The sequence below is a fragment of the Carassius gibelio genome, chromosome A4 (assembly GCF_023724105.1).
Source record: "Carassius gibelio isolate Cgi1373 ecotype wild population from Czech Republic chromosome A4, carGib1.2-hapl.c, whole genome shotgun sequence".
NCBI classification, from domain to species: domain Eukaryota; kingdom Metazoa; phylum Chordata; class Actinopteri; order Cypriniformes; family Cyprinidae; genus Carassius; species Carassius gibelio.
The window spans coordinates 20,990,538-21,011,773 of NC_068374.1; the positions used below are offsets into that span (position 1 = coordinate 20,990,538).

General features: G+C 37.8%; 2 protein-coding genes across 2 annotated transcripts in view; both read left to right on the forward strand.

Moving 5' to 3' along the window:
* The window catches only part of LOC127972841 (ATP synthase subunit gamma, mitochondrial-like), a 42,183-nt gene extending 33,439 nt beyond the window's left edge, over nucleotides 1-8,744 (forward strand). Inside the window, exon 9 of the mRNA XM_052576669.1 lies at nucleotides 8,703-8,744. Within this exon, the coding sequence (XP_052432629.1) occupies nucleotides 8,703-8,706 (4 nt within the window). The 3' untranslated portion in view covers nucleotides 8,707-8,744. The remainder of the gene's footprint in view (nucleotides 1-8,702) is intronic.
* LOC127972737 (transcription initiation factor TFIID subunit 3-like) overlaps nucleotides 1-20,203 on the forward strand; it is a 47,697-nt gene extending 27,494 nt beyond the window's left edge. The window contains exons 3-7 of the mRNA XM_052576487.1: nucleotides 7,086-8,794; nucleotides 15,728-15,807; nucleotides 17,839-18,094; nucleotides 18,850-18,956; nucleotides 19,684-20,203. Coding sequence (XP_052432447.1) covers nucleotides 7,086-8,794; nucleotides 15,728-15,807; nucleotides 17,839-18,094; nucleotides 18,850-18,956; nucleotides 19,684-19,798 — 2,267 coding nt within the window. The 3' untranslated portion in view covers nucleotides 19,799-20,203. The remainder of the gene's footprint in view (nucleotides 1-7,085; nucleotides 8,795-15,727; nucleotides 15,808-17,838; nucleotides 18,095-18,849; nucleotides 18,957-19,683) is intronic.
* Nucleotides 20,204-21,236: the final 1,033 nt, after the last annotated feature.

The following is a 21,236-nucleotide window of genomic DNA, read 5'->3' on the forward strand; positions in this document are numbered from 1 at the left end:
TAGTTTTTAATGTTTTTAACATTAACAGTTTACATTCTACATTTTTACTGCTCTATTTGATTAAAAAGAGGATGCACTCAATATATGTATTAGTAATGTAAGACTTCCTTCAAACTGTTGATTTTAATTACAAAATATGTACAGTTTTACATAATTGGCCTACATCTTGTACATTCCAAAACATTCATTCTAGTAAATTCAAATCTCAACTTGCATTGTGCTAGTATCTCTTCTTGGCAGTGTGTTAATGTACGTTAGTATATATCAGTTCTGCGGTAGCGAGACTTCATCGGAACCAACAGCAGGTCGCCGTTACTGATCTACTCAGGAACAAAGTCAACTGAGAAGCTGCATTGCACTGCTCCTTATCTGTTTACGTGATGGACTTTTTCAAACGCAAACATTTTCTTTAGATGTGCTGGGAACACGCAGACCCCGATTGGGATCGGACGCAGTCTAATTGCTTCAGATAGCGGCGTTTTATTAGCATTAAAACTGAACACAGGAGCAAGAGCTCCTTGACTTCAGCATTGCTGATGAACACAGACCTAAGTCCTGTTTCTTACAGTATTAAATCTGGAAACAATTCAAATGCACTAAGATTGCAATTTTTGGTTAAATTCATACCCCACCCCCCTCACCCCCCCTTGACCGTCTAATAGTTTTCTTGTGTAACTGTTGGAACATTTATTGTGCGTGTCACACAAGTTTGTGTGCGGGAAAGTACTTTTTAACCCCAATTTTGGCCCTTCACTGACATGCCTCGCATGGGTGTGTGTGCAGCGCTGGTTTCAGATGTGCATTCTTGCCAAGGCGTCTGAGTTGCTCAGACTCCCAGGACAATACCCGAACCGCCCCCCACCCCTCCGCGAGCTGACTCGAGGGCATTCCTCCACCGGTTCACTGGCAAGGCTCAAGTGGGTTCCATTTTTTCAAGCTCTCTAATTGCTGAAAGACATAATTGTTGAGCACTTTGAAGTAAAAGTCAATTTGCCATAAGTCCACCGTTTAAGTGTTCAACTGGCCTGTTTTCTCTTCCCCTCAACACTGTTCGCTTGCCAGCGAAGTTGTTCTGATGTATCGATAACGCCAATTCTAAGACCTGTTTATTTAACAAGGCCAAAATATCAAGCACTTTTTGTGGTCATTAACCAAACTACACATTTGCCATTGCGTTTAATACATTAATGGCATCCGGCGAAGACTGTGTTTGTTTTGCGAGTTTTATGCACGATGAGTTCAAAGCAGGTGACCCGGTGCCATGGAGCCTCTGTCTCTGGTTTTCAGTGACTATAAGGCCGATGACAGGGTTATGGGAAGTGTAACAGGCACTGACACAATACCTCCATGCTCTGCCTCTCAATACAACTCAGTGCTCTTTAGATTAGTCAGTGCTCACACGTTGAACCTGAACACCTACGCGTGCGGTGTGTGTACGTGCTTGCTTAGGTGTGTGTTGTATGCGCGACAGGCTCCATCCGTCAGTGTTTATTGTTTACTGTACTCCTGGTGGCGCCAGGGCTAGAGAAAACAGAAGCCATAAAAACACTTTGTTTTGGGGAACGACGAAATTCTGCGGTTTTCTAATCGCAAAGGCGATCAGGGCCCCTGATCTGTGTGCCGGCTGAGGGAGGGGATGGGAGTGTTACTCAACTGAAGTTCTATGTATGGCGCTGAGAACATGTGGGCGCACCAGTCTGTCTGTCTCCTGAAAGGAAAAAAAAAATGAAATAAAGGCACAGAGTCGCAATGATGGACAAAAGACCTTGTGCCACATTAAAGCGGAAGGTGTCTGTTGTTTGATTTCCCTGGAGTCACGCCGCTCGGTATTTCCAAATAGCACTTTAGTGTTCGGGAAAATGCGTGTTACCTAATATTAGATTTTTCTTCATTTGATTTGTTGACAGTCCGAAGAACCATTATTTGATCCAAACTTGTATTTTTACTAGAATTAGTTTTTTTTTTGTAGATTGTACTCCAGTAATCTTTATTTACAATCATTTTTTTAGATTGTAATTTAAAAATAATCAAGGTGTTGTTGTTGAAAAGAACAATATGTTATTGTATTTATTCACATGTCATGTTTAAGTGTGACAGATAGAGAAATGATTTGCATAAATTAAACTTATCATCGCAATCGGCGCAAAAAGTACCGTAGTGCCAGTGTTTCGGAACTATTTTACTAAATAAAAAGTGTTTGAAAGATAAATCATTCACTATCCTCCAGCCCTAGATTTGTCCATGAAGGTGCAAAATATCATAAATCTATATTTACCACTGATCGAAAGACTTATTTTGTCAAATAAGTCTGTTATATGATTGTGGCATGGAGACGGGTACAGTCAGAGAAATGTACAAATCAACCACTTCACTTTAATCAGGCGTCATAGATGGACCCCTGTCGAAATGTGTGAATTAATTCCAAAATAGGTTTTTTTTTTTTCAAATCATGCAATGTACACTATTGGCATAAAAACCCAATAAAATGCTCTTTTCTTATAGGAAAGCAATAATTGATTTGACATTTCCTGCCACTTCAAAGGCTCTGAGCCTAAATTACTGGAGAAAGAAGATTTGCTATTAGCTGAGTGTTAAGTGTTCACCACTGTCTTACTCTTTTCGCTTTACCTTTCTACCTCAACACGCTTGTGTGTCTATGAAAAGAAAGTGAATGTGGGTTTCTTATTGAAGATAGTTACATTCTGACACTACAAAGACCCTGTGTGTTTATCAGTAAACTTTGGTAGTTCTGTCTCTTTCCACACACCTGTTTTGTATGTTTTTATGTTTTTAGGCAAACCAGCATCAAGGAGCAATTTTGATGTGTAAATACATTTATTGCAGCATTTCAATGTGTGTATGTTTGCATTTCCTATTCTATGACATTTGAAAAATTTTATTTGCAGTAAAAACTAGATTAGACAGACAGAATGACAGCATATACCAATGGTAGAAATATATATATATGTGTGTGTGTGTGTGTGTGTGTGTGTGTGTGTGTGTTTGAGTGTGTGTGTACATAGAGGGAAAAAATATATATATATTATATATATTTTTTTTTCTTCAGTCATCAGTTGACAAGACTGATTTGTAATATTTAAACAAGAAAACAATTCGTTTTATTTTTAATTTAATAGATTTTTTTTTTTTTTTTTTTGCAAACATTAAGACACCATTAGGTTATTGTATATATATATGTAAAAGCTGTTTTACACCAAATTTGAATTAGACAAATTCAGAAATTTGTTCAGAATTATGATGTTTATGTCGATTTCTAATGAAAGTGATATGAGTCCTTCTCTTACCATACCTAACTATCCGTGTGTGTGTGTGTGTGTGTGTGTGGGCGTGTGTTTCAGTACTAGAACGCATGTTAGTTGCAATAGGCATTGGACTCCAGTAAATTGACAGCTCTTTCTTTCTAATGTAGAATTCTAGTATACAAATATACAAAAATATATGTATTAAAAATTATATATTATTATCATTTAGAATTTACTTCTGAAATAAACTTGTTCTATTATCCTTATGTGAATGAAAATTATATATAAAATCATATTTTATGTATTTATTTGTAGAAGCATTAATTTACCTAGCAAATCAAATGTTATATGTCAAAGCATGTAGGCGATAGCTATGGCTGCCCTGATGTAAAATGAATTATATTGTGACTTTAGCCGTACTGCCCTCCCTTACAGCAGAATCATGTACACTCAGATACAATTGCAATATTTTGCACAAGTCTTGCATGTTAACCCTAGCAAAGCTGGATCTCCACACTCTCAGATAAACGGTGTGTGTTGTGATTAGGGCCCTGCTGTGAGCGCCAGAGCCACAGAACGAGAGAGAGGCTGCTCTTATCTCAGGCAATTAATCAGAGAGACTCATATTGCGGGACAATTATTCAAAGCTTATTCTTGAATAACTTCTAGCCGGAAGCATGCAGAAGTTTCCCCTGCCGGACGTGAAGGTCGTGAGAGTGAGGAGGCGCTGCGGGATAGAAGGCCTTGGCACATTCGTGTGTGTTTAAGATACATACTGCAGACAAGGTCAAAGTCACGGCAAACTGCTTCTGCTCGCATATATTTCACACCAGGCAGAATTGACTTCATGTTGTTGTTCTTATGCATCAAGTTAAAGGTTAATTACAGATGCATTGATATAGTAAATTTAGTCAATAAAAATATGATGGCTGAGATTATATTATTTAGCTTGTTAATAGTGTACAAATGTTCAATATATATTTTTTTTTTATAAAGAAAAGCTCTTGTTCATGGTTCTGACGAAGCTGTATTTATTTTTGAGTAAAAAAGAAAAAAAAAAAACTAGGATAGAACTTGACTTTTTTTCAAAGTTAAATTTGAAGGTGCAAATATAACATTAATCGCCATAAGCATTCACATGTACTTTAATTTGAATAATAATAACAACATTTATTGCAACACCTCCATTGCGGAGCCTTTTATAAATTCTTTCAACGGCTCTGCTTTATCATTAGTTCTCCGACTGGAGACGTGGTGAGCAGTGACAGTTTTTTTGTGATAACTTATGAATGCAATTAAACTGGTATAAGGGGTTTTGGGAATCTTTGTGTGGTGTGGATTTCTCCTCCATGAAACACTCCTACAGGTTGAATTTTTTCTGCACATGCACACAGGACGCTCTCAGATGTTAGTAATTGTCCAGCACAGAGGCTGTGCGGAATTGGAACATTAAACGCATCTTATCTCTTCTCGTTTAGCCTGCTTCTCGCGCTCTCCATTGATTGGAGCCCCCCAATAAACGAGCTGCTTTTAATTGCAGTAGGCCTTAATCCAACTTTTTAATGTGCCACAGTGGGAGGGGTGGGGGAGATTTTAATGAAAGTGATACGAGTGTTTCTCTTACCATACCTAACTGTGTGTGTGTGTGTGTGTGTGTGTGTGTGTATCAGTACGAGAAAGCATGTTAGTTGCAATAGGCATTGGACTCCAGTAAACTGACAGCTCTTTCTCTCTTCTCATTCACTCTTTTTCTTATCTATCCATTTTAATTACTTCACAATGTGTGTGTAAGCTTGTTTTCATTCCCATGTACCCCATTTTTGGCACAGTGGCTTTCTCCCGTTATCACTCCCTGTTTTTAGTCTTATTCGCATTTGTAAGTGACACAATCAATTAAGCGGTGTGTGTTTATGTGTGCAAGTGTACAAATCCGTGCTTTTCTTCGGCAGTGCTAAATGAAATGGGAAGGAGGGGGTGATATTTTTTGATATCAGATGAAAGAGAAAGTGGTTGCAAGTGAAAACGGAGCTGTTTCTCCACTGGACGGACAAGTAGAGGCCTGATGTCTGAAAATGATCACACACATTCGTAGATATCTCTCATTTCAATCCCCCCTGTGAGTACTTTGTTTCACACACACTGATTTTCATGTAATATGTGGGTCTTAAATATGATGTTGTTGATTTTGGAACAAATCCCATGCATACTAAGAACTGCCACTATTATAAAATAATATAATTCAATTTTTTAATTATTATTAACATATGATTGACATATAAAATAAAAAGTAATTTTTAACATCTTATCCACCCTACCCAGTTAGATTATTTTTTAATTTCTGAAAATGTATTATGAAGTTATAACCCTGTTTCCACATGATTTTCATCCTAATGCTAAAAATGTAACACTACATACCATTTTTTTTATATAATTTGGATACACTCTTAATAGCATTTGTGCAACCCTTGTAGTATGTATATACAATTTTGTGTTAGCAACATTCATTAATCTAAACCTTTTAAAAGTTTATTAAAAAAACTAATCGTTTTATTTAATTATAGGGAAATATAAATTTGATCATTAACTACAAACCAATTTGGTCCTAAGTAAGTAATGAGTCACCCATTCTAGGCTTTAATTTAATTTGTATTTATTTCAACAAATTAAATTAATGTTAAAACTTTTTAGTTTGACGTTTTAGTATCCTGAAGGTTAAAGCACCTCTTGGTGGATTAAAAAAATGACTTTATTTCTAACAGTTTCAGAGTCTTTTTTTTGTACCTTGGTCTTGGAAACGTCCAATTGTGTTAAAGAAAAAAAGAGCGTACTTCTGTTCCAAGAAGAAAGGAAATGGAGTATGGAGCCATAAAATGCAAATATCACCCATGCTGCTTTTTTTCCCCATACAAATTAAATGTCACCGTTGTGAAATACTGTCACTTTACTTCATGCTGAGGAGGCGATGACAAATCCATATTCTTCCTTTAAATAAAAATTCTTATTACGGCGCTGGCGCGGTAATCACGACGACACAAAGCCTCCCCGTGATTAACGATAGCAATTTATTGTGTGAGAGGGCTGAGGAGAGGGAGAGCGACCAACGCAGAAGAGACATCATCTTTATCATAATTCGTATCATAAATAACCGGTCCCGGCCAATCAGGGAGCAGCCAACGTGTCATTCCCAAATAACCTTTGATAACTATTACCATTCCACCGGTCGGAAGGGAGCCTAAAGTCACAATGTTATCTTATCCCCATTCTGCACTTATAGAATACAACAATATTACCATATAGATTACACTATTTATAATAGAGAGTGTCAGAGGGCCCTGCCTGCACTTCCTGTCATCTATTGTGGTGCAGAGAGTTGCAGTGGCCAGATTACCACTGGTTAACTGGTAGCACACCACCCTGGAGTGTAGTGTGTGTGTGCGTGTGCATTTGTAGTGCTTGGAGACATTAAAAAAAGTTTGATTGAACTAGGGATTGCTTCTGCACTTGGATGTGGGTCTGATTTTGTGTGTGTGTATCTTGTTCGCACTGTTGTTCTGCTGTGTAATCAGGTGTGGATGATTTTGATCTGTTGCTCTGATATCCGCCCTACATTCCACCCTGAGATGTTCCCACTCTGTTAATATTGCTCATGTCAATATTGCCCTTTTTCTTATTTTTACCATGTCATGTTCTTTTTTTTATTATCTATAATATTTACAAAACAGGGCTGAATCAGTGATTTTCAGTCTAGCTTACATGATTAACTGATCCTATTTCTCAGCTCTGGTTGGATATGATTAATATTTGTACTTTTCCTTCTGGCAGATGAGGAAGAGGAGGAGCCGGTTCCTGCAGATATGGGCACTTCTGCCGAGGCCATGCAGGTCTCCTTGGGTGAGGAAGAGGATGGTGAGGAAGAGGAGAATGACGAGAACTGGCTTAGCTGTCACAGTGGACAGAGTCCCAGGCCTGAGGGTCTATTACCTGCTGCAAAGAGACCCCGCCTGAGCACAAAACCTGGCATTAGCCCCGAATGGAGTTATGAGCCACGGGAACCTCTCAGTTCCCTCAATTCCCAACACATGCCGCATTCCCCCTCCCCTCCCCTCTCTCCCGAATTACCCCGACCTCCTTTGGCACCTCCTACACCTGGACACAAGCCGAAACTGCCCTCGCCCTCTCCTGCACGGCAGAAGAACAAATCACCCAAAAGAGGTGGTGGGTCTGCACCTATTGGTGTATTGGGGCGACCATTTATGTTGACCCCACCTAAGACCAATCAGAAGGCAGGAAAGAGGTCACCCAGTAGGCCCAAAAGCCCACGTAGCCCAAGGCCAAGCCCTGCCCTTTTGGGTGCAACTGGATGTGGTTGGGCTGGACCTCCTGGAGATGATAGTTCTCGTGATGGCCAATTCAGAGCTCATGATCAAGGAGATGAGGATATTGAGAACTCTATTGCTGCTGTCATTGCACGGGCTTGTGCAGATGGAGATGGCACATCAGACCCTTTTGCTTACGACTCTGACTCAGACAGTGAGGGGCCAAACCCTCCAAAACCTGCACCCAAACATATATTTAGCCTCATCAAACCTCCACAATCTCTCATCGGAAAACACCCACTTCCACCAGTACCCCCAAATCTCAACCCACCCAACCGCTGGACGATGGATGACTCCATAGACGAGGTCATCCGAAAGGCCAATCAGGCTCAAAAGCCCATTCAGACCCCTAGTCTTTCACCTCCGGAACCCACTTACTTGTCGTCCCCACCTGACTCACCTCCCACACCGCCGCCACCTCTTAAACCTCCCCAGGAACGGAAAGACCCAGCTACCGGTACACTTCTCAAGAAGAAACTCAAGAAGGACATCAGGGCCAAGTTGAAGAAGAAAGACAAGGAGCGACTCAAGGAGAAGGTCAAAGAGAAAGGAAAGAATAAGGACAAGAACAAGGAGAAGAAGCGAGAAAAGGAGCGAGGGCAGGTAGAGGAAAACAAGATACCCTGGCCAGAGCTATCGCTAGGAATTGGAGGTGAAGAGCGGAGAGATATCATTAGCGGGAAGAAAGAGAAGGACAAGCACAAGGACAAGAAGAAAGATAAAGAGAAAAGCAAGAAAGAGAAGGAGAAACGAGACAAGGGCAAGGAGCGAGGCAAGGAGGAGAAGAGGATATCTCAAGGAACCAAAGACATTGCTGCTGCCGTTGGCGCCACCAGCCCACTCTTCAGCCCGCAGACATGCCTACGAATCCCATCGATGTTGCCCCCTTTGCCACCAATACTCCCTGATAAATTGTTCCCTCACCCCAAGGATACCAAGAACAAAGACAAGGACAAGAAGAAGGACAAGAAAGAGAAGAAGAAGAAAAAAGAGAGGGAGAAAGATAGAGAGAAAGAGCGTGAAAAAGAACGAGAGAAGGAACGAGCAAGGGAGAAGGAACGAGATAAAGAGGAGAAGAAGAAAGACAAAGAGAAGAAAGAAAAGACGAAGGAAAAAGAGAAAGACAAGCCAAAACTTGAGAAATCAAGCTTATTGGTAAGACACCCTAGCATTTACAAAGTCCCTGGTCTCATGCTGTACTCAGAAAGCTACTGTCACTGCTTACACCAAAAGCTACACTACAGTCTACTAACAAAAATTAGCTAGCTACATTGCAACATCTTTCTATATTGCTCCACTTGTATTATTTTTACTATAAAATAATAAAACACCCCAGTTGATATAAAAGATATTGAAAACACAAATGTTGTGGACAGATTGATGTACTTGAACCTTCCTAAACAAATTGATTCACTTAAATTGATTCTTAAATGAAGTTACATTTTGTCATGCTACGCTGCACTTTGTTGGAAAGGAAAGTTAGTCATTTTGCTAAAAACTAGTCAACATGGAATGATCTTAATAGCTTCAAACAATTATGTATATGTAACCTCATTTTTCTGAGTGAAACACAATGTTCATTGGCAACAAGTTATACATGTATACAGCTTTGCATCATATGGATATGCAACTGCATGATGTACTCATCACTGAATGCTAGTTAACACATAGGCCATTCATAAAACGTACACATGAATTCAATATGATTATCAGGTGCAGTATCAATAATGCAATACACAAGAGAGTCACACTGATAGATTTACTAGCTTGCCCTGTTACTAGCAATGTGTGTGTATCTTTCTGTCTTTGTGTCCTTGTGTGTCTACCTTTGAGATCAGAGCTAGATTGCTGAGCTACATTTACATTTCCGTCTTTTCTGGTCGATTTGTCCCTGGAATCCTGCTCCTTGCATGGAGCCCCTGTGCACACACACTCACTCACACACATACACAATAGACTATCAGTCTGTGTGCAAATCAAACAAGGGATAATACACCTCAAAGCCTCTGTTTACCCGATTCATACCCAATTTTACAGCGTGTATATGTATGTGTGACTGCAAAAAAGCTTGAGCAAAAGAGTGTGTTAGTTCTTTTTTATCAAACTCATCCTCCAATCGCTTTTCACCATCCATTGACAGTGATAATGTATGTACACCACATCAGAGCAGGTTGAATTGATTTAGACTGCTGCGGAATTCCATTTTTCCTGCTTTCTGTCCCTTTTTCTTTCGTTACCTGAATCCCTGACCCCCCCACTCTCTTTTTCTCTCCATCTTTTTTTTCCGTCTTCTGCTGCCACCGGGAGATGGGATTGAGAAAGTGATTTCTCTCGTTCTCCACCTGCTTAAATCTTTCCATCACTTTAATTTTTTGCAAGGCTGCTTTGCTGCCATCCAGGAGAAAAGAAAAAGAGACAAGAGAGTGAGAGGAATGAGGAAAAAGAGAGAGGGAGAGAGCTGAGGGGGTTATCAGTCGTTGGCCTGTGGTATGTGTGCAAGGGACTTAAATCCGTAGAGATTAGCAGAAAAATGCCGTCGGTAGCAGTAAGGGGTTTTACGCCACTGGTTGTATTAGTTCAGGTGAAAAGAGTATTGCGTTTACATAAAACCGGACAAATCCATCCACAATGCCAGTGCTGTGGGACCACAATGCAATCTGCTATCTCTGGACCTTAACCACAACATCCAGTGCTGTTTCCTGAGAACTACTGCTACCGAACACGGAATCACAGAAATTGAGAGAGAATGATGGCAGGAGAGAGAGGAGAGATGGGAGCGAAAGTGGAAACAAACAATACAGTGTAGAGAGACATGGAAAGAAGAGAAAGAGATCGTGACATTTTTTCTCATAATGGGTCCCCAGTTAGTCCTCAGTTGCTCACTTAAAAACAAGGGGCAAATGGTTGAAGTCAAAACAAAATGGTTTTTGTAGCCAACTTCATGTGTTTCTGATTGAAACTTGATAGTCAAAAAACACATGTTTGTTATACCTTGAGAATGAATGTAAACATAACTTAATTTATGGCTTCATAAAATCTACTTTATTATTCCTTAAATTCTTTTTCTTTTGTTTTCTTTTTTTTTTCAGGATTTATGATTTAATACAAATTTGTATTCAAAAACTTGTCTCCAAATGATATTGTTTTTCACCCAGCCCTAGGTTCTATGGAAAAGGATTGTGGATGTCAGCCAAGAAGTAAAATTATTAGTCTCATAAGCCTTAAACTGTGTCGTTACATTAAACAAGAGCGCCGTGACTCATTCAAAAGCAAATAGAAAGCATTATAATCTGTGAATCTGTCTACACTGGATGTGGCGCGGTGAGTCATCATCAACAGTTGCCCCTATCTATTTCTGACATAGTCCACGTGTTTGCGCTACTTCTGACAACAGGGTGAATGGATTTGGATTGTCCAGTGTAGTAGACAATCTCAAGCTGTTGCAGCAAAACTATGCGTAATGTTGGGTATTCTGTGATGGCCAAGATATACTCTTTGTTTCTGCGTGTTACTCTCATCTGTGAATCTTGAAGACACTCAGGGCTGACGTGAATGCCGTAACTACATGAAATATTTTCAAAATGCAGAGACAGGGTCATAAAGTATGAATTTTAAAGGTAAAATATTAACGTGGGCTTTTAATTTACCCCTGGGTTTGAACTCTTTATTTTTAAATGTTTCCTATAAAAGCCTCCAAATGGATTTTGATTCAAATTCAATCCTGCAACCTGAGAACTGTCTCCTCACCTTCTAATCTCTGCCCGTATTGAACATTGACTCTTTGCATGAGGGCATAAAAGGACCTTTGTATCATATTTAATTGTATTGTGCTTTATGGTATCACACTCTTGTAAAATTTTGAGTCTTTTTGTCACTTTTCCATTATCAGTTCTTTTGCTCATAGAGCTTATAAAGAGCGACGCTGGTCTCCAGGTCATGCTAGCTACAGCACTTTACATCCATTTAGTAGCTGATTAATCAATTTGCGCGATCCCGCAGCCATTTATGGTTGGGTGCACGTGCAGTGTGTGTTTGAATGAGCGGGCCTTATCGTGATAGAAGTAGGTTAAGTAGGATGGGGCACTTTTAGGGAGAAAGACATTGCTGCACCCTCCTCAACCACTTAAAGACTAATTAACATAAGTAGATAGTACTATCTGGTCCTGCTATTGTGGGTCACCCTGAGTGTGTGCACACATGTTCGCTCTTACAGACACGCACACACATGTACACGGGCCTTATAGTCAAGACCCACGGCCTTAGCTCCTTCCTTAGGGAGGTTGAAAGATCTGTACTCGCTAGTGTGTTGGACGGCTGCTCCCTATTGCCCGACTGTGGGTAGAAAACACAGGTGTTGTCCTTTCAAGTGAGAGATATCGTAATCTGAAGTTATTTGCATTTTAAAACAACAACTTTAATGACTGTTAAAAAACCTAAAATCTATACTAAACCTAGCATCGTTTTGTTGCCACATACTGTAATTCCTGCTGCTTCTTTAATTATATTCTGAACTATGTACAATACTATTTTTTTCTGTAAAATACTTTAAATGTTTTAATACATTTATTTAAAAAGAAGAAAAAAAATATATATATATGTGTATATATATATATATATATATATATATATATATATATATATATATATATATATATATATATATATATATATATATATATATATATATATCCAGTCAGTACGTGAGTTAGTTGTTCATTCATTAAAAGAATACTCCACAACAAAATGAAAATGTTGTCTTTAATCACTTACCCCCAGTAATCAATTAGTTCCAAACCTGTAAAAGCTCTGTTCTTCTTCGGAACACAATTTAAGATATTTTGGATGAAAACCAACATGGGGTTAAGTGATTAAAGACAAAACTTTCATTTTGGGGTGGAGCATGCCTTTAACCGTTTGGACAGATTCAGTAAGCAATACATAAGACTCATTCCAACGGTTAACTTGAGTCTTTTTAACGGATTAATTTCTTACTTTAAGTCAATGTGAATTCAGAATCGACACCGTTTACATTTTTCATGAGTGTTATTACTCAAAATTAAACTACTTGCTCTGCCTCAAAAAGACTTTACCTTTTCGGAACGATGTCACAAATAATTTTACCATCTTGTCGCCGATCCATCTCCCTTCATTTTGGTTGAGGTCAATTCCTAATGGATAAAACTGTCCTGCCTTTTCTTTAATTATATAATAACCAATTAAATTACTGTGTCACCATTCTGAAGCAAATCCAATATTTTAAGAATTGTATTATGGACCACCAACTCTTCATTTCATCACATTCGATTTAGACTGCAAAGTCACAACTCAGTGAAAATATAATTTATTTTGCTGTGGTGCAGTAGATTAAACAGCGCCACTGTTGAATAGCTAAGCAGGAAGCACTGGTACCTTTGAAACAAATTTGTTTTGCCTGTTTCTCTCTGAGGAGTTTCCTATAGATTAACACGGCAGTCTTAACTCAAGAGCTCCTCTAATCAACTGAAGTACAAACTGCTGCTAAATCTTTTATGGCAGGTTAGAGTTGCAGCCCTTGTATAGTGTAACCCCTATATAGGAGCAATGGGGTTGCTTTCCCAAGCAGATATCGCTAGAAGAGACGTGTGATAGTCATGGTTATTATGCTTCATAAAAGCCATCTGTTTGGGACAATCAGATCTGAAAGTGAATCGGAGAAGGAGAATTGTGAGTGCAGGCATACCTCCAGACATTTTTTGTTTTCTTTGGTGTCACTCGCCAGGTTTGTTCATGCATATATGCTAATGCATTGGCTAACACGGCTTCTAACACTCCTATTCTCTCCAAATGATGCAACCTGCCAGCCATCCTCTCAATTCTGCTGATACTTACGTGAAAAACATGAAAAACAGAGAGAAGATGGGGTAGCAGAGAGAGAGAGAGAGTGAGCGGGACACAGGAGGAGTCTCCAAATCCACAAAGGTTTTGTAATGAATGCGCGGCACAACAATAAAAACAAAAACATTAAAGAGAGAGAAGACATGTTTCTGTGTTAAACAATTAGTGCAGCGGCATTATGGGGGATCTAGCGGACAAAAGCGCCAAAGCGGCATGGGTTCTCCCCAACACAAACACACAAAGAGCACCTCACTCTCGTTAAGCCTCGGAAAAACCCCGAGACACACTCTACACCGGTCTCCTCCGCCAGCGCCGCGTTTTCCGTCCCTTCGCTATCATCTCCTCCATCTCTTATGCGCTTTGTTCTGTTCCTCATCCCATTCTGCTGTTTTTATCTCTGTTCTGGGGTCTGTTCGTACCCCTCTCTCTGTTTATCCCTGCCTCCATGGCCTCAGACAGGACACACTATTGCCAGTATCAAAGGTGTGTGTACATGAAAGGCTTTTTTTAAGGAGGACTGACCCTGGTGCTAGCTAAACTGGATTAGCAGGACACCATGTTGTCCATCAGTGTCTGAGGTGAAGCAATGTGGTTTTCTACCCATTAGCAGCTGATTTGTATTTTAATAGCTGGCTTTTGATGTTCAGAATCATGTCGACACTGCAAGTTTTGGAAAAGACAACTCTGTTTTTAAGTAGTCATTCCATGTGAATGAGAAATACAGGGCTGATCCTGCTACCCCAAACGGGTGATGGTTGACAGTCTAATTCTTGCAGCTTTTGACATATTAAAATCCACCAGTTTTTCAGTAAACTATTGTCTACTGCCATGTTTTATTGATGTAAAAATAATGGTGAAGTAGTTGTTAACACATTCTTTGGATTCATTGAAAATTGGGTTCTCGTTTTCTGAATTTGTTTTAATTCAACTTTAAAAGGCAGTTGTCGTTCCTGTAAAGAACTAAATCTGGTTAGAACCGGATAAAGCCCTCAGAAGAGGACTGACAACTGCATTTAGCTGCACAAGTGTAAAAACTGGCACTTTTAGTAGAGTAACAAACAGTTATGCATCTAATAGGCCATTGACTTGATTTATATGGATTTTTATATTTTTATTTCATTATAATTTAGTAATTTAAAACCAGTATTGAAGCTAATTATATTACAGCTTATTTTAATATTGAGCCATTTTTTCCTGTTATTGTCTGCTGTGTATTAGGAGCTGTTGCCTGATTTCACCAAGAAGCATGCCAAATTCCCATTCACAGCTTTAATTTGAATATTCGAATAAAAACAAAACAAAATCCCTATTGAACAGGGTTAAAGAAACCTTAAATAGGGTATAAATCAATGGGTAATAAATCAATATCGATGTTTATGAAAATAAATAAATATATATATATAATAATATATTTTTTTAATTAATTGCTCTCCAACTTATTTTTCCCATAAGAGTAGGCGCAGCCATTTGTAAATATACTGTTTAATGTCTAGCTTCTGGTGTCATCTTTTTCCAACTATTTTAGCTGTACAGAATGGTTTGCTTCATTGCATGATATTGCATGAAACTGGTGTTTCTTACCATATTATTTTAATCTGTTGTTCCTTAATAATAAACGCACTGGTTTGTAGTGCAAACAATTTGAATGTTTACAGCACTTTGATATTCATTTCCCTACGGTGGCTAATGAACCTGACGTTTTGTATATTCACAGAAAACGGCTTACATCCGCTTTGAAAAATAAGGTGGACATTTTAGAATATTCAGTTTTTCATTCATTTCATTTGAGAGCATTTTTTTATGAAAATAAATATGTATTCAATTGAAATAAAAAGTATATATCTATAATTATCTTTCTGTAATTTATTGCTGAATTTAAGAAGATTGCTTAAATTGTGAACTTTAAAAGTTTGGAAATTGTGAGTTTCATTCGATAAACATTTTTATGATCATTTTGTATTAAATCAAAATACAGAATTCTGTGAAAAATACAAATGGTGATTAGATTAAAAGGTATCTTACTCTGGGTTACCTGAATTACCTTTTCCTGTTAATGGTATGCAATAAATATTCTAATAAATATCAATATCAAATTATCTGAAAAAATAATTGTAGCAATATTTTTGGCCTCAACGTCCATCCCTAAGCTTAATATTTCATTGACGACCTGACCTGAAATGATATATATTTCAAATGATTTCTGTCTCGGTTTAGGCTGATGTTCTTCCCGCTGTCCTACCGTCTCCTGTCATACCTCGACTGACCCTCAGAGTGGGCGCTGGACAAGACAAGATGTAAGTACCTGTACCTCACACACACACACACACACATACACACACGAAGGGTTGCGACTATAAGGCAGCTTTCTGTGTGGTCAGAGTCTCTGAGTCTGTGTACAGGTGTGAGTTTCAGGCTTTGGGTCTTGTGAACAGTCCCATAAGGCCCATGAGGTCTTGGAGGGGGGCAAACACACACACACACACCCCACATCATGGCTCCGTCCTGCACACTCCTATCAATAGCACCAGTGTTCACACCACTTAACCCCCTCACACACACACAGCGCCATACTACAGGTAAGGCGATTACTGATTCCTGAACGTCTACATGTGACTGATGTCGCTTTAATGGCCGCTGTGATTTAGACTTACAAAGTATACAGTGTTTTGACTGTGCTTTTGACTTTCTTCCTCACCTCTTCAGTTCCACCTGCATGCAGGACAGGAAACATTAGTGTTTACGTCTATGAGTGTGTCTGTCTGTACAGGAAGGCCTTTATTCTCATCCTGGGAGTGAGTGTCGTGCCTCTGATGTTGCCTGTGTTGTGCTTTTTCCTTGCACCTGTAGTTTTATGTGTAGAAAAACACAATCAGCAGTCCTTTCAAGAGGAAAATGTGTTTTTATGTCTGTCCTTGTGTTTTACATAAACACAAAGCTTTAGATGTTGTTTGTTTAACTTGTATTTTAGCTTGAAAGATGTTAGCGATTCACTGTATATCAGTGATGAATGTAAAAACAATGTATCAGCAAAAAGCATTTGGGTCAAAGTTTTTGTTAGATCTCATCAGAAGCTCCTTTGATGCACGTGGAAACATTGGCACAGGTGAACTCTGACCTCTGAAAGGTCCTGAGGTCTCATCTTGGACAGGACATACCCCACACCATCTTTGCCCCGAGAGGGAGCCCTCTGTATGGTTGTGGTGTGGGTGGGTGTATCAGTCAGATGAAGCATAAATAATGAATGTCTGTGTGTGTAATCAGAGCTGACCGTTTGACACGCCCTTCTCAGGGTCAATACCACAGCAATACTCTCTCCGAGCCTGTCAATCAACCTGTTACCCAGCAACAGCAGGGTTTAATCAGTTTGTAAGGCAGCATTTAAATGACCAACAGTTATTCTCTATCGCCAGATTATAATTATGGATCCTCAATATATTGGTGAAAATATCAGCCAATTTTTGCTGAAATTGAAAGCAGATAACATAAGAATTGCTTACTGTTTACAGGCAAAAGTATGGTAAAAAAAAAAAAAAAAGTAGATTAAAAACATGGTATGTTGTTTACTCATTCTTTTAGAGATTTGATATGAACAACTTTTTCATATTTATTAATACTTACATAATCATAATATTTTGATGTAGGTTTTTATTTTTTACTAATTTTATTTATTTTTTCAAAATAAATCATCCAAATTGTTAATTAATTCAATAAATGTTTATTAAATATTGTTTATTTTGTTTATTGGTTGACTGACTTATACACAATAAAACACAATAGAAGATATGATTTATAACATTGGCCATAATATTGGTTTCCAGCCATAGAAAAATTATATTGCATGATATAAAGTGCTTTTTTTTTTCTTTTAAAAAAACTGCAACAAAAATATTATCACCAATTTTTCTACAAATGCATGTACGATGAATGTACAAAATGTGAGGGGAAAAAAATAACTTAATTTGGTTTAAGAATCAATTATTCAATTATATAATTAATCAACTATTAACTAGCATGAATATTAATAGCATATTGGCTCTTTATTAGTACTTATAAAACTCATTAATCCCTTGTTCTGCATCATCTTATTTTAGATCCCGTAATTCTACCACGTACTTAAATTTAACAAGTACCTTACTATTGATAAGCAGCAAAGTCATAGTTAATAGTTAGTTAATAGTGAGAATTGTACCTTATAATAAAGATTAGCATAATTATATATAACACAAACAGAAGTACAATATACCATTCATTCAATGAAATAAATAAATGAAATGTACAGTGTAACCATTCTTTCCTTCCTCTTTTTCACTCTCTTTCTTCACCAGTGTGATCAGTAAGGTGGTCCCAGATTCAGAACCCACACCTCCACCACCACGGACCCCAGTGGCCAGGTCCAGTCCAGCAGTACGGATGCGTTCCCCTCCTGCTCCCCCTCCACCTGCCCCAGCTCCTGTAGCACCTCCAATCCGCCCTCCTCCTGTCCTGCCCCCTCCACCCCCAGCCGTCCCCATTCTGCAGCCAACCAGCCAGGCCAAAGCACGAGGATGCAGCGTTGTCACAGAGACCGTCAGTGCATACGTGGTGAGTCTCACATTTACACACACAAATTAATTATTGCATTGTGTATTATACATTATAATTTCACCATTTCGTTTTGTATTTATATTAATTTATTATTAATATCACAATAAATATTTTTCTGCAAAATAACAGTTATTATTTACAGTTACAGTCAAGCAAATATTTATTGCGTCTCTCTCTCTCTCTCTCTCTCTCTCTCTCTCTCTCTCTATATATATATATATATATATATACATGTATCAGATTCATTATTTTAAGTCACATTTTTTTAATTTTATGCACTGAACTACAAATTGATTTTTTTTTTTTTTTACACATTTTTAGACATCATTTGACTGAATTAGATTTATCCAAACATGCATTTAATAATTGAGATATTAGTAACATTGAAAATAAAATGCATATATAACACATATTGCATACGTTTTACTATATAAAAGATTTTGTGATTTGCACACATTTATGTGATACAAGTTTTTTTTCTGGCTAAAATTCCTAAGTGTTTTCTTAAGTGTTCTCAAGTCAAAAATAACATTTTGAAAGCTGAGGTTTCATTGAAAACAGGAAACAGTTTTGAAAACAGGAAACCATTTTAATGGTTTAACAACTCAGTGAGACCTCCGACTCTATATACATAGGATGTGACGTGTATATAATAGTATATAACTTGCTTTCGCTTCTCTTTTTGTCCAGTGCCAGAAGTGTTAAGTTTGTGAGATTTGTTTGATTTATTCTTGTGTTTTTGTTCATCACAGATTCGGGATGAATGGGGTAATCAGATCTGGATTTGCCCAGGATGTAATAAACCTGATGACGGCAGTCCCATGATCGGATGCGACGAGTGTGACGACTGGTATCACTGGTAAAAGCCTTTTCCAGCTTCTCTTACTTTACACAGTCACTATATTTATCCCTCTCTCTAATAAAGTCAACGCCAACATGTTTTTTGTTTGTGACATTTGTCAACATGACATTTTCTGAGGAATCAGAATGTTCTACAGCAAAAAAAAAAAAAAAAATGTTTTATCTATTAAAATGTTTTATTTAATCTTGACTTCAAGTGAAGTCTTTATTCATCGTATGTGGTGCAACAGACATAAGTCACACAATAACACACAAACTTCCTTTGACATACAAGTACAAAATGCAGTGTGATTTTGATTATAATAAAAGTTACAAGGCTGCTATATTTTACACTAATTCTCTTCCATGTCATTTCAAGAGCCCCACATCTCAAAACACAGAGGAAGTGCCAGTTAAACAGCCCCCAAAAAACCTAAAACTAAGCCTAGATTGCCTGGCATTACTTTAAAGCTTTTTGGGAATCATCTTTTTTCCATGCGTTTCACTCAAACGCACACAGGACAAATTGTGTCTCTTTCACGATAAAAGGAGATATTTTGATGATTAGAATGATCAAGTATTTTCATATACAAAAGATTTTTTTTCCCGTTTCGTAATATTGCATTTGTCTAAATATATGAAGAATACAAAGCTGCCACATAAGTTGTGTTGTTCATCATACAGATCGATATCATTCAAGTTTATTTTGTAACTGACACTCCTCTATCTATTTCTGTCTCTTTCAGGCCCTGTGTGGGTATTTTAACCGCCCCTCCAGAGTACCAGTCCTGGTTCTGTGTGAAATGCGCTGGCAAGAAGAAGGACAAGAAGACAAAAAAAAGGAAACGCAAAGCACAATGACCCACATTTCTTTTTCTCCCGTCTCTGTCTTCATCTGGTTTCGCCTTAATTCATTTCCAACTCTGGTTTGCCTCATTTTTTTTTTTTTTTTTTTTCACCTAGCCCTTCTTTTAACTCGGTTAACTTAACTCAGTGTCCAGTATCATAATGTATTTTTTAAAATGAGAATTTCAAATGTGTATATGTTACTTTTTTATGTAGAGAATCATACAGTTGAAATGAACCCTCTCAGTTCGCCCTCATTAAAGGTTGTTCCATGAATGTGCTGATTCATCAAATATACATCACAATGAGAAAAAGCATTCTGTACTATAATCTGCCTTTTAATATCATCCTTCTGATTGATTTCGACTGGAGGTGCAGTTTCATTTTATTATGGATTTAATTAAAAGTTGCTTTTTCACATCTTATTGTTTTGTTGTCTTGTTGTTTGTCTGGGTGGGAATGTACAGATACCACTCAAAAAAAAAAGAAAGAAAAAAAAATTCAGAGATTGTTAAATCAAGATTTTCATATGCCCTGTGGCAAAATTAATAAATAAATGTGTTATTTGAGTGATATTTCTGTACATTCTGTTCTGATGGTTTGTTTAGGATTTTGGATTCAATATGGCGTTTCAACTGAACTGTAAATGTGTGTTGTGCATACAAAACCCTCAGTGCCACAAGTGCCATTTCATTCATGTCACTGAAAAATATAATAGTTTAAACTTACAGTAGCTCCAAAAAGAATGTTTGGACACTTAAGTCACAGATAAAAGTGTCTACAGTTGCAAAAGTGGTATTTATTTCAAAAGAAATTGCACTTTCACATAAAGATGGTTTTTAATGATAAAACATTGATATGCTACTTATAAAAATGAATATTGTGTAATAAGTAGAGTATTGTGACACTGGCCGTCAAACTTTAGTGGAACATGTTCATTGTTAATGTGAAAGGCTACTCCTATTTGAATTTGAGGTTTATGGTCTTCTTAAAAATCTAAATTTTAAGCATTATCTGTTTGCCACTTGGTTCTATTCATATTTTAAAGTATAGCTACATAAGATCCGGTTCCCCAAACGTATATCTGCCGAATAAAGGAATTGCAGAAATCGCAAGAACAGTAGTATGCCATTTCAAATTCAGCCTTTTTATGAGTGAATCGTTGAATCGTTCACTCAACCGACTCTTTGACTCGGGAACTAACGAATGTTGTTCGGAACGCAGCCGCTGATTCTGCTGTGGCTTTGTTTGGAACCGTTTTCGTTGGCGGAGCGAGCCCATACGAAATAACTGGCAAATCTTGCTTCTAAAATGTAAGTTAATCATATTAACTTCTTGTTTATTCAAGTGTTATTTGTTGTTTAAAAGCACAACAACTGCTGTGTTTTTACGAATATCAAATCGGCCACGATTGGCCTTACTTAACCTGTTGCACTAATATTTCAAACTATTT